This window comes from Carcharhinus amblyrhynchos, chromosome 8 (genome assembly GCF_965287045.1).
Source record: "Carcharhinus amblyrhynchos chromosome 8, sCarAmb.v2.hapA, whole genome shotgun sequence".
Taxonomy (NCBI): Eukaryota; Metazoa; Chordata; class Chondrichthyes; order Carcharhiniformes; family Carcharhinidae; genus Carcharhinus; species Carcharhinus amblyrhynchos.
The window spans coordinates 40,676,138-40,689,620 of NC_137331.1; the positions used below are offsets into that span (position 1 = coordinate 40,676,138).

The window sequence follows — 13,483 nt, forward strand, 5'->3', positions numbered from 1 at the left end:
TATACAAAATAAATGATAGCTCCACCAGAGTCCAAAATTGCAGAGATGTTGCTGTTGTTGAACTTGTAATGCCATCCCTACATAGGCCTTCAATCCATCCACAGGTTGCAATTAGGCAGCTCTCCAACAGGCACTGACACATCTGGCAACTTCTCAGTTTGCATTCATCAATTTTAAAAGCAGCAGTAAGGGTTTGAATGTGCTCCAGCTGGTGTCACACAACAGTTAAAATTCTTGACTGTTCTTTCAGCAGCTCTAGCTTTTGACTCCTATTGTCAATCTCCCCGACAAGCAGAACTGAGGATGAGTGAAACGTGTTAGTTCCAGAGTTCCTTTGCATGCAACTTTGTATATGATGAGACAAAGGCATCATGCACTTGGAGAAACATAAACTAATGGGGGAAATGAACATGGAATTTAGATGATGCTGTGGAGTGAAGCAAAGAAGGGTAAAGGGAGGCTCATGTGGCGCACGGACACTCGGCACGGGCTGTCGGTCTATATGGCGCATTTCTGTGCCATAAAAACTATGTGGAATCATAGGATTGTACAACATAGGTTGGTCATTTAGCCCACGGCACCTGTGCCAGCCCTTTATCAGAGCTACCAATTAATCCAATACCATAGCCCTGAAAACATTCAAGTTAGATGTAACACGGTAATTTTTAATCATTAGAAGCTTCATGGTGCTATGATATCAATGCAGTAGCACAATGTGCAAAGGTCTAGAGAAAGATATGATGGAGATGCCAGCGTTGGACTGGGGTGGGCACAGTAAGAAGTCTCATAACACCAGGTTAAAGTCCAACAGGTTTATTTGGAATCGTGAGCTTTTGGAGCGCTGCTCCTTCATCAGAAGAATGGAAAGCCTCTCCATTCGCTTGATGAAGAAGCAGTGCTCCAAAAGCTCGTGATTCTGAATAAATCTGCAGGACTTTAACTTAGATAAATACAGGTAACCTAAAGGAAAGCATTCCTGATTGACTTAAGACTTCATTTCAGTTGACTTGTTAAAGATGGCAAATGTGAAAGGTTATTTTGATTTCTTAAGTCACACATTAATGGTAGGCAAAAAAGCAGCAAGGAGTCTGTTTGCAAACCTCAACAAATACTGCTCTTATTTAGAAATGGCAATTCTCCATCACAATTTTCTTCCCCATATGGCAAAAAATCTTGTACTGCATTAACAAAATTAATAGCCATCCAGCTCCATGATTAGAATTACAGAGTGATATGGTACTTTCAGGTTGTTTACGCCATGTTGCCTCTATATAGAATCATTGAATCCCTACAGTGCAGAAGGAGGCCATTCCGCCCATCAAGTCGGCGCTGACTCTCTTACCCAGACCCTTTCCTCCGCCCCATCCCCATAATCCCACACATTTATCATGGCTAATCCATCTAACCTACAACTTGGACACCAAGGGACAATTTAGCTTGGCCAATCCACCTCATCTGTACACCTTTGGACTGTGGGAGGAAACTGGAGCACCCAGAGGAAACCCAAGCAGAAACAGGGAGAACATATAAACTCTACACAGACACCCAAGGCTGTAGTTGAACCCAGGTCCCTGATGCTCTGAGGCACCATTGTCAATCACTGTGCCACCCTCTGTTAGCTCTTTGGTTGGGCCATCAAATTCATCCCATTTGGTGTAGCACTGTTTAAAGTCCAGACTCTAATAAATGAAACTAATAGTACAGAATTTCTGACCACAACAGAAACAACTTCAATCAATGGATTCATAAAAACATTCACAATTAAAGAAAAAATCTTGTATTTATATAGTGCATTTCACAGCCACCAGACATCACAATGCAGTTCACCATCAATAACATTCCTCTGAAGTTAATAAATTTCATATCACAATAATCAAGGTTCACCCATCAACAAATGCTCATTTTACCGTTTGCTTTCAGTTTTATTTAACAAATTTTAATTAATGCTACATATTGCATGAAGCAGCATCCAACAAATCGAAAGATCCCTGCAAACTGGCTAATTCTATTGTTAAGTTCATTCATGGAATTACTGCAAGAAGATTACGGTGAGCCACCTCCTTTAATTGCTGCAGCGTGTCGATGAGCACTGCTAGAACAGGAGTTCTGGAACTTGGGCCCAGCGACAGTGAAGGAATGGTGAAACATATTTCCAAATCAGGATGGTATGTGCCTCAGAGGAGGCATTGGTGGTGTGCCCATGTGCTTGTCGGCCTGGGTTTTCATGGTGGTTCAAGTCACAGATTTGGAAAGTGTTATTGAAGGAAGTATTCTGTAGGGGGTAGACACTATAGCCACTGTGCACTGTTGGTGAAAGCAGCAAATGTTTACAGTTCGAGGACAGGGTTCCAATCAACTACTACCTTTTTTTGAGTTAAGGGAAGATGAAGTGATGGTACAGGGATACTTCCCATTTAATAATCCAAGGGTGAACCAGAAGCTTTCATTCACCAACACTGGATTCTCCGTAGAGGAGTGAATTCCAAACGCATTTGAACTAGTTATCCTCAATGGGCAAGTTTGATTTGGTAGCAGGAACATCTAATAAGCAAATGGAATTTGACATGTTGCTGTAAGTAATCTAGATTCCAATGAACGGAAACAATACTGACTACAGCTGAAATACCTTCGGTAGCTGTCATCAAATTCCCAATGGATACAGGTTTACATCAGCAAGTTCAGGATGGCACACAGTGGTGAGGACTGCTGCCTCACAGCACCCAGGGACCTGGGTTCAATTCCGGCCTTGGGTGGTTATCTGTGGGGAGTTTGCACGTTCTCCCCGTATGTGCGTGGGTTTCCCATGGGTGCTCCAGTTTCCTCCCACAGTCCAAAAATGTATAGGTTGGGTGAATTGGTCATGCTGAATGTTTAGGAATAAGGAGATTGGGCAGGGGTGAGGGCCTGGGTGGGATGTTCTTTTGGAAGGTCAGTGCAGAATCAATTGGCCTCCTGCTGCACTATATGGGTTCAAAGTTGTCCACAAGAGATGCACAATTTAAAAAAAAACTTATTTGACAATGTAAAGTCCCTGAATGCTGAAACTCACCTCCATAATTCCTATATAATAGGAAAAAGGTGTAACCCGTAGTCCTTTCACCATAATGTCAGATAAATGATATGGATACAGCATGAGATGCTCTCTGCTATATTTAAACAGCTCTTCATAGTACTTGCGTTCATCTTTCTTGATGTATCTCACTGGGGGGAGGGGGTAATGCAAAGAGAAAACAGTCAGTAATGAGGTAGAATTCCAACAACAATAACTAGCATTTATATTGCACCCTTAATGTAGCAAAGGCATTTCACAAGGGGAATTAGCAGCCAGAATCTGACACCACCTCTTAAGACAAATAGCCAAAATCTTAGTCAAAGAGTTTGGTTTTAAGGAACATCTTAAAGGAGGTGGTAGAGAGGCGTGGGTTTAAGAAAATCCCAGTGCTTAGGAGCCAAGCAACTAAAAGTACAGTCACCAACGGTGGAGCTGTTAAAATCAACGATGCACAGGAGCATGGGCTGGAATGATCATGATCACCTTTCAAACTGGATAACATGGCACAGTTTGAAACAAGCCAATTTAGGTTTCATAAAAGAAACCCCAGATATAAAATGATAAGATTCCAGTTTAATTTCTGGCATATATGGGTAGGTATGGAAACAAGGGATCATGGATCATTTTGTATTCATTCTCTGATAATGGGCATTGCTGGTCAGGCCATATGTATTACTCATTTCTAATTGCCCTTGAGAAGGTAGTGATGAGCCACTTTCTTGAACTGCTGCAGCTCTTGTGGTGAAGGTACACTCAGTGTGGTTAAAGAACGATGATATTGTTCCAAGTCAGAATGGTGTGGCTTGTTGGAGGACCTGCAGGTGATGGGGCTGCCCTGCTGCTACTGCTCTTATTCTTCAGAGTGGCTGTTGATGGAGGCATCATACAGATGGTACAAACTGCAGCCATGGTGTGCCAGTGACAGAGGGAGTGAATGTTCAATCCAATGGCTGGTTGGGGAAATTTGTCTTTCATTAATACAATCGCATACTTTCAACACACTGGGGGCACTGGGTAGGAGTTAGCACTTAGCCTCACATGACCTGATGGGGCATGATGAATGAAGTAAATACAATTGAAAATATTGTACATCAGGCTTCACTGAAAAAAAAATTATAATTCCACTGACCCAAGTTACTTCTGTACCGCAGCTGATTGCGGATGCTGTAAAGCAGAACTTGCTTTTCATACTCGCGCTGCGAGTTTCCCAGACTCTGTAAAAGACATCAGAAAGCAGTTTTCACCTTCCTTATTAAATGTCAAAGATTCACAATAAGAACGTTGACTCAAGTGAAGCAACTTCCTATGGACAGTTACAAAAATAGACCACAATTAAAAGAGTGCTTTCTTGAGTCAACATAAATGAGATAATGAGAAGATAATTTGTTTTTTAGTGATGTTGACTGAGGAATAAATACTGGCCAGGACACCAGGGATAATTCCTCCTGCTTTTTGGCAAAATAGTACCACAAGATCTTTTGCATTCACCTGAAAGGGCAGCTAGCATTGTGGTTTAATAGATTGTCTGAAAGACAGCACCTAAGACAGGGCAGCTATCCCTTAGGGCTGCACAGAGATTGTTGCCAAGATTTCATGCTCAGGTCCTGGGAGGGGAGCTCAAACCCACACCCTCAGAGGCAAGAGGGTGATCCACAAGTGACAGCTTTTTATAATATTCTATGTGACTTCACTCATTAGTGGGGCCTTCTTCCAGCCACATTCTGACTCAAGTCAGCTTGAGCACTGAAAGAACCCAACGCCAAAAACATGTATTAAAACCATGGCTCCATTTTGAAATTTCAAAACATTTGAAGCAAGCGCTTTCCCCACAGTTAAAATTTTGATCACGATTTCATAGAATCATGGAATCCCTGCAGTACAGAATGAGGCCATTCACCCATTGAGTCTGCACTGACTACAATCCCACCCAGGCCCTAACCCCATATATTTACCCCGCTATTCCCCCGACTCCAAGGGGCAATTTAGCATGGCAACCCACCTAATCCGCACATCTTTGGATCGTGGGAGGAAACTAGAGCACCTAGAGGAAACCCACACAGACACAGGGAGAACATGCAAACTCCACACAGACAGTGACCCAAGCTGGGAATTGAACCCAGGTCCCTGGCACTGTGAGGCAACAATGCCAACCATTGTGCCACCATTTGATTACTGCACGTAAATACAATTTCATTCTTGTATGCAAAATTGTGGTTAAGGTCAAAAGCTTTAGTAATACTTCATAGAAATAAGAGTAGGCCATTTGGCCCTGCAAGCCTGCTCCATCATTCAGCATGATCATGGCTGATCCTCTATCTCAGCACCATACTCCTACATTCATCACAGACCCTTTGATCTAATCATTTGCATAAGTTTTATTTGCTATCGAAACTGCTAACACCCAAATTGTCTTTTTTACTAAAAGCAAGCAGTGTTCTGGATTAATTTGCCCTTAGAGTCAAAAAGTTGTGGGCTCAAGTCCCACTCCGGGGGACTCCTAAGCATAAAAATTCAGACTTGAAAGCCCAGCAGTAGAGAGAGGAAATGCTGCATTGTCATAGATGTCACCTTTCAGCTGCGACAGCAAATACAGGCTCTATCTGCCCTCTCACGCAGACTTAAAAAAGAGAGTCTGGTGCGCTACTTCTAGAAGAGTTGGGATGTTGGCCTCAGTATCTTGTCCAATATTTAGCCCTCAATCAATATCATGACAGTAATAGATGAAACCGCAGTGCAAGATGGATGGGCAGGTACTCGGTTAACATGCTGCGTACCAAACACTGGTGACAAAGAGCAACAGAGCCTGAGGAACAAAATAAAAGTAGGCAGCAGAAAATGCCAAAGCTGCAATCTGGTAGATCTGGCATCAGCAGATCAATAAATTCATAATACACTAACCACGGCAATAAATCAATAAATTAAACAAAGAGATGGACCACTGAGATGTATAAATGTAATTGGAATGAATCAGTTAATTAAGTACCGAGCAGATCAGAGAAAAAGTAGTTAAATTAATACAGCAGCAGGTTACAGTGAGCCAACAGATCCACAGAGCAGAGAGCATGGCAATGTCTCAATAAACCATTGGAACAGCAAGTACAAAACCAGATAATAATATTGTGGGCACACCAAACATTGAATTAATAAATGAGAGACAAGCACATCAAGCCAACAGAGTAATGGAACAACAACAAATTAGTATTTTTATTCCAATTAAATCAAATCAAGTCCAATTCAGGGTCTCAACAAGTTGAGACATTCCCGATCCAAGCTGACAAGACAGGGCTCTCACCTCCTATCTTGGGCTTGATTTACATGATCCAAGCTGATTGGAGTAGGTATAGCTCCTCCTCCAAGGCTTGATCTCAGTTGCATCTTACCAAAAGGCCGAGATGCCGCTTTTAAAAATTGCTTCAAATGAAGCTAAAATGTAACCTAATGACTTCAAACAAATACAGCATATCAATACTATACTTGATCTTAGCCAGTAAAGCAAACAAGAAGTTAACTGGTAATGGTCAGGGCAACAGAATAATAAGTTAACAAAGGAGAATTAATGCAGGCTAAGGGCTCAGTCAATTTCTGGGAAAGGAAGATTACAGAGGGGCCAAGCAGCCACAGCTTTCAGTTTGCAGTTTATTGGGTGCAATCAGCAAGCTGGAACGGTCAAGGTGAGTGACTTCATCACATAATCAGTCAATAGAATGGGCCAGCCAACCCAAAGTCCAACACTAACCGCTGTCCAAAATAGACGCATCAATGGCAAAGTACAATTAGCAAATGCACATGGAAGGCCAGGGGCCCATTTATTGGGTGAAGATGACACTTATTCATTTGATTAGCAGGAAGAAAGGTACAGGGAGCACCAGGGGGATAGAGAAAATTCCTTTCGAAATTGGTCAGATTTCAGTTACCTTATCCACACGGTATCATTAAACATTAAAACACACTTAGAACGGCAACTTCAGCATGATAACATGCCCAACTGCAGATCAGCAAATAAAATTCCACACTTGAGCCACGTAAGAGAGTAAGACAGATGTCCAAAAGCATGATGGAAGGTTTTAAGGAATGTCTAACAGGACAGCAAGAGGTACAGAGACTTCCAGATATCACACCATTTCAATATGATTGACATACCAAAGATGTATTAGAAATGCTACAGATCTTTTTTTACATTGTAAATCTCACCACTAAAGTGTGAGCAAGAGAAGAGAAAATGGGAAGTACGTTTTGTAGACAGGAAGTGCATGCCATGCACAAAATTTTCAATATCAGACATGCACCAATACACGATTGGAGATACAGAACTTGAGTATTGCTGAATATCTGAGATAGGGATATACAGCGTGGGACATTCAGCCCCTTCAATATTCAATCAGACAATCACTGAACAGCACGGTAAGCCATTCAGCCCATCGTGTCTGTGCCAGTTCTATTGAATGAGCAACACATTGAGTGCTATGCCTCCACATTATTCCTTTTTAGACAACAATCAATTTCCTCTTGAATACCTTGATTGAGCCTTCCTCCACCACACTCAGGAAGTGCATGCCAGAGCTTAACCTCTCGCTGCTTGAAAAAGATTCTCACGTCTTCATTGCTTCTTTTGCCAATTACCTTACATCTGTGCCATCTCATTCTCAATTCTTCCACCAGTGGGAATAGTTTCTCCCCATTTACTCTGTCCAGCCCCCTCATGATTCTGAATAACTTGATAAAATCTCCTCTCAATTTTCTCATTTCTAAAGGGGAACAGTCCCAACTTCTCCAATCTATCCACATAACTGAGTTCCTCACACTCGGAATCATTCTCATTAATCATTTTTGCACTCCCCTCTAATGCCTGATCACCAACTGCCCAACCCTCAATATCTTTGCCTAACGGAAATAGGCAGTCATTCATCTGAAATAGGGATTCTATTTCTCTTTCCACAGAGGCTGTCTGACCAGCTGAACATTTCCAGCATTTTCTGATATTCATTCATCAGCCATGTTAAGCAGTCATGGCAAATAGCTAGGCTATCTGCTTTTTTTTTCAAATTTTACAATTGTATCCAACACTCTTAGTCCAGGCCTCTGGGTTACTATTCCAATAACATAACCACTAAACTACTGTACCAACCTAACTCCTAAATCTCACTTCATTCAAAGGATGTGGATATCATTGGCTTGGCCAGTATTTATTCTCCATCCCTAACTGCCTTTGAGGTGGTGGTGATGATGATGAGCTGCCTTCTTGAAACGCTGGAATCCATGTGGTGTAGGTACACCCACAGTGCTGTTACGGAGTAAGTTCTATGATTTTGACCCGGCAACAGCGAAGGAATGATGACATATTTCCACAACAGGATGGATTGTGTCTTGAAGGGTGGTATTCCCAGATATCTGCTCCCCTTGTCCTTCTAGGAAGTAGAGGTTGTAGATTTGGAAGGTGCTGTCTAAGGAGCCTTGGCGAGTTGCTACAGTACTATCTTACTGTAGGTAGTATACACTGCCGCCACTGTGCTTCGGTAGTGGAGAGAGGGATGTCTGTGGATGGATCCGAATGCAAAACTGACAAAATACTGCGTAAAATTTTGCGCATATCAATTGCACCCTCGTTACTAGTGGCAAAATATCATTCTGCAAAAAGATACACAACTGAAAACATGGAATCAGTCATAATGGCACTGGAGGCCATTTGGCCAATAGAGTCCATGCTGGTTTTGTCCGGGAATCTAGTCAGTCCCATTCCCCACTCTTTTACTGTAACCCGGCAAATCTATTTCCCTCAAGTGTCAAAGCAATTTCATCATGAAATTACCAATTGTCTCTGCTTCTTCCACCTTCATGGGCAGCAAGTTCCAGGTCATTACCACGCACTATTAAAAGTGTTCTTCCTCCTGCATCTCTTGCCTAAATGTGGAGACGCCAGCACTGGACTGTGGTGGGCACAGTAAGGAGTCTCACAACACCAGGTTAAAGTCCAACAGGTTATTTAGTAGCACAAGCTTTCGGAACACTGCTCCTTCATCACTCACCCGATGAAGGGGCAGCACTCCGAAAGCTGGTGCTACCAAATGACCTGCTGGTCTTTAACCTGGTGTTGTGACACTTCTTATTGTTCCTTGCCTAAAATCTTAAATAGATGTCCCTTCAATGTTGCATGTCAACTAATGGGAACAACGTTGATTTGTCTACCTTATCCAAACCTGTCACAATCTTGCACATCTCTATCAAATTTTGTTCTGAGAAGAACCCCAGGTTCTCCAACCTCCCCTTGCAGCCAAAAAGCCTCATCCCTGGAGGCAAATTTATTCTACAATATCACCCCTCAACTTTGCAACAAACAGAAGGCAGCATCTCCAAATGCCAGCAATTGCTCTCTGTGTAGCTCAGTTGCCGTCTTATCTAGCAGGTTTTTCTCATTGCTGCATCAGATTTCCATGTTCCAATAATTGCAACCCAACCATGTTTACTGCATGCAACACTCTCACATTCCTCTACACCATCAAATTCATTCACCTACAGATTAAACTCAGGTATATCTTGCACTTCGAAGTGCAAGTAAAACTGATGTATGGCATACAAAGCAGAACGTGCTTTAGATTGCAAAACAAGACAAACAGCTTAACTGATAATTAAAACAAAGATGCAATTTTAAAAAAATTCTGCTTCATTTCTTATTTAATGGATATTATCACAATTTTCTTTAGAAAAGAAGTTCCAATTCTTTTCTCTTGCACATATGACTATTGCTCAAAAAAGCAGCACATTATATTGATATCAACACCTTCAAGCAACAAAATTTGACACGGAGCAGCATGAGCTTTCAGGGGATGGAGCTGCAGGGGCAAAGAGAGCTGGATTTAGGAATACTGCACTGCGAGTGGGATGTAGGGTAAAGCTGCAGGAGAACAATTGCTCAGGTAAAACAGGTTCTGACTCCTGCTATGAATATCGAGTTCATGACTCACATGTTTCAGATTCAAATATTAATTCTTAAAATTAAGTGTTAAATGTAGGAAATGGGGTAAATGTAACGTTTACAAATTGGGAGGTTATTACACTAAAAAGATCAGAAGAGGTAGAGTTTTAAAATAACGGACACACTGTGCATGACCCTAACCAAAATAGAAAAGTGAAACAGACCCCCTCCATTCTGAAGGAAACAAAACTTGAACAGAAGGTTTGGGAACTATAACCACTTGAGGCTATATTAGAATGCCGCAGCATCCATAAGAACATAAGAAATAGGAGCAGGAGTAGGCCACCTAGCCCTTCAAGCCTGCCCCGCCATTCAATAAGATCATGACTGATCTGAAGTGGATCAGTTCCACATTCCCGCTTTCTTCTCATAACCCTTAATTCCCTTGTCTATCAGAAACCTACCTACCCGTGACTTAAATATATTCAGCGAGGTAGCCTCCACCACTTCAATGGGCAGAGTATTCCAGAGACTCACCACCCTTTGAGTGAAGAAGTTCCTCCTCAACTCTGATCTAAACTGCCCCCCCCCCCCCCTCTTATTTTGAGGCTGTGCCCTTTAGTTCTGCTATCTTTTCTAAGTGGGAAGAATCTCTCTACCTCTACCCCATCTAGCCCCTTCATTATCTTATATGTCTCTATAAGATACCCCCTCAGCCTTCTAAACGCTAACGAGTACAGGCCCAGTCTATTCAATCTCTCCTCATAGGCCAACCCCCTCATATCCAGTATCAGCCTGGTGAACTTTCTATGCACTCTCTCCAACACCAATATATCCTTTCGCAAATGCGGCGACCAAAACGGCACACAGTTTTGTTAAGGTTCAGTGGCAGCTTGGAATTGGTGTGTGCAGTTCACATCTCTCAAACAGATGATAGCCAAGTACATGAGTGGGGCAGACCTGCATAGTAAGCATTTATTGTGTCGAACACAGGTGAGGCATAATTTCAGCTGGAATGCGAAGAAGAAACCAAAAGGCTGCCGAGCTTGAAATCGAGGATCTAGTGGCGCGCTGACACTGCGGCGCTCCCCCAGCGCTGACCCTCTGACACTGCGGCGCTCCCCCAGCGCTGACCCTCTGACACTGCGGCGCTCCCCCAGCGCTGACCCTCTGACACTGCGGCGCTCCCCCAGCGCTGACCCTCTGACACTGCGGCGCTCCCCCAGCGCTGACCCTCTGACACTGCGGCGCTCCCCCAGCGCTGACCCTCTGACACTGCGGCGCTCCCTCAGTTCTACCCCTCTGACACTGCGGCGCTCCCTCAGTTCTACCCCTCTGACACTGCGGCGCTCCCTCAGCGCTGACCCTCTGACACTGCGGCGCTCCCCCAGCGCTGACCCTCTGACACTGCGGCGCTCCCTCAGCGCTGACCCTCTGACACTGCGGCGCTCCCTCAGCGCTGACCCTCTGACACTGCGGCGCTCCCCCAGCGCTGACCCTCTGACACTGCGGCGCTCCCCCAGCGCTGACCCTCTGACACTGCGGCGCTCCCTCAGTTCTACCCCTCTGACACTGCGGCGCTCCCTCAGCGCTGACCCTCTGACACTGCGGCGCTCCCCCAGCGCTGACCCTCTGACACTGCGGCGCTCCCCCAGCGCTGACCCTCTGACACTGCGGCGCTCCCCCAGCGCTGACCCTCTGACACTGCGGCGCTCCCCCAGCGCTGACCCTCTGACACTGCGGCGCTCCCCCAGCGCTGACCCTCTGACACTGCGGCGCTCCCCCAGCGCTGACCCTCTGACACTGCGGCGCTCCCCCAGCGCTGACCCTCTGACACTGCGGCGCTCCCCCAGCGCTGACCCTCTGACACTGCGGCGCTCCCTCAGCGCTGACCCTCTGACACTGCGGCGCTCCCTCAGCGCTGACCCTCTGACACTGCGGCGCTCCCTCAGCGCTGACCCTCTGACACTGCGGCGCTCCCCCAGCGCTGACCCTCTGACACTGCGGCGCTCCCTCAGTTCTACCCCTCTGACACTGCGGCGCTCCCTCAGCGCTGACCCTCTGACACTGCGGCGCTCCCTCAGTCCTACACTGTAAATAACCAGGCACGGGAGAAATTTGAAGCTGGCAGCGGCAGATTGTGGCGAGTCCTGTGGCAGGCTTATTGTCGCACTTCCCTCCCCGGGGCCTCGGGCTCACCTGGCGGACATTCCCAGGCAGTTTGACCCACGGGTAGTTCTGGCGGATGTGAAACTCCACGTCGATGTTCATGGTGAGGGCTGGGCCCGAGGTCCGGGCCCGTCAGTCCGTATGATCGGCTGCTGCTAATCCATGTTGAGGAGCAGTGAGTGAGGAGGGGAATAAGGACGGAATTGTCGGGCTTCACCCTCACAACACAAGCCGAGCCAGGTCTCCACGGCCCCGGCTTCACCGGTGCCCTTCTGCGTGCGCGCCGCCGCCACCTAAGGCTCATACGTACTCGTACCTGACGCTGCACATGCGTCCGACGGGGAGCACGAACGTCAGACGCATGCGTCTCAAACCAAACTGGCTCTGCACATGCGCCCTACCGTCTCAGCGCCTGCGCAGACTGGCGCATGCGCCCTCAACCCTGACCAAGATGGGGGAAGGTTCGCGTCAACGTTAGCTGTTCTCAGAACGACCACTCAGCCTGTCTGCGCATGCGCCTGTACCCTAGCTGGGGCAAGACCGTTTGCGCATGCGTCCTAAACGCACCTGACGGAGGGTTTCACGTTTACGCATGCGCATTAACGTTAGCCTAATTTACGCTGACGGCTGCCGGAATGCCTGCGCATGCGCGACATTCTGTCGCGACAGGATTTGCGCATGTACCCTAACCTCCCGCTGGATATGGAGATTTGCGCTCCAACACCCGTTCACTCGTGACCACAGGATGTGCGCATGCGCTTCTCTCTCCGCCAGCTGATCACGTCGCTTGCTTTCTGCGCATGCGTTTCTCCGCAAGCCGCGTAAGCGCATCACTTTTAAAGGGGCAGCTCCTTTGGCAGTGCAAATTGAGGGAGTGAATGTGGACTGTACAAGACAATTTGTGAGTGCTTTCTGTGTGTAAATTGGCTGTCATCACTCCTTCATATTGATAACATTTCAAAGGTTCTTTGGGACATGTGTAAGGTGATATAGAAATGCAAGTCTTAACATCATACCACACAGAAGGCAGACATTCAATTGGGTGTACAGCCAATCATGGCTTTCAAAAGAGAATTGGATAAACAGCTGAGGATAAAATCATTTGCAGGGTTATGGAAAAAGGCAGGAACTGGGACTGTATGCATTGCTCTTGCAGAAAGGTAGCACTGGCATGATGGACCAAATGGCCTCCTGTGCTGTATCTGTTTTGTGATTGTATTCTATTGGTCATTCAGCCTATTGTGTCAGTTTTGACTGGTTAAAATAACGATACAATTAGTCTCACTGTCACAACACCTGGTAGTATGGAAACAGGTTATTATTAGTGATGGTTACATATGGGTAACAAGATC

At 45.5% G+C, this 13,483-nt stretch overlaps 1 protein-coding gene across 1 annotated transcript in view; it reads right to left on the reverse strand.

The window, feature by feature from the left end:
* The window catches only part of fam91a1 (family with sequence similarity 91 member A1), a 55,996-nt gene extending 43,563 nt beyond the window's left edge, over positions 1–12,433 (reverse strand). The window contains exons 1-3 of the mRNA XM_080193928.1: positions 12,162–12,433; positions 4,182–4,266; positions 3,050–3,201 (exon numbers count right to left, since the gene is read on the reverse strand). Of these exons, the coding sequence (XP_080050054.1) occupies positions 3,050–3,201; positions 4,182–4,266; positions 12,162–12,233 (309 nt within the window). The 5' untranslated portion in view covers positions 12,234–12,433. The remainder of the gene's footprint in view (positions 1–3,049; positions 3,202–4,181; positions 4,267–12,161) is intronic.
* Between the last annotated feature and the right edge of the window lie 1,050 nt (positions 12,434–13,483).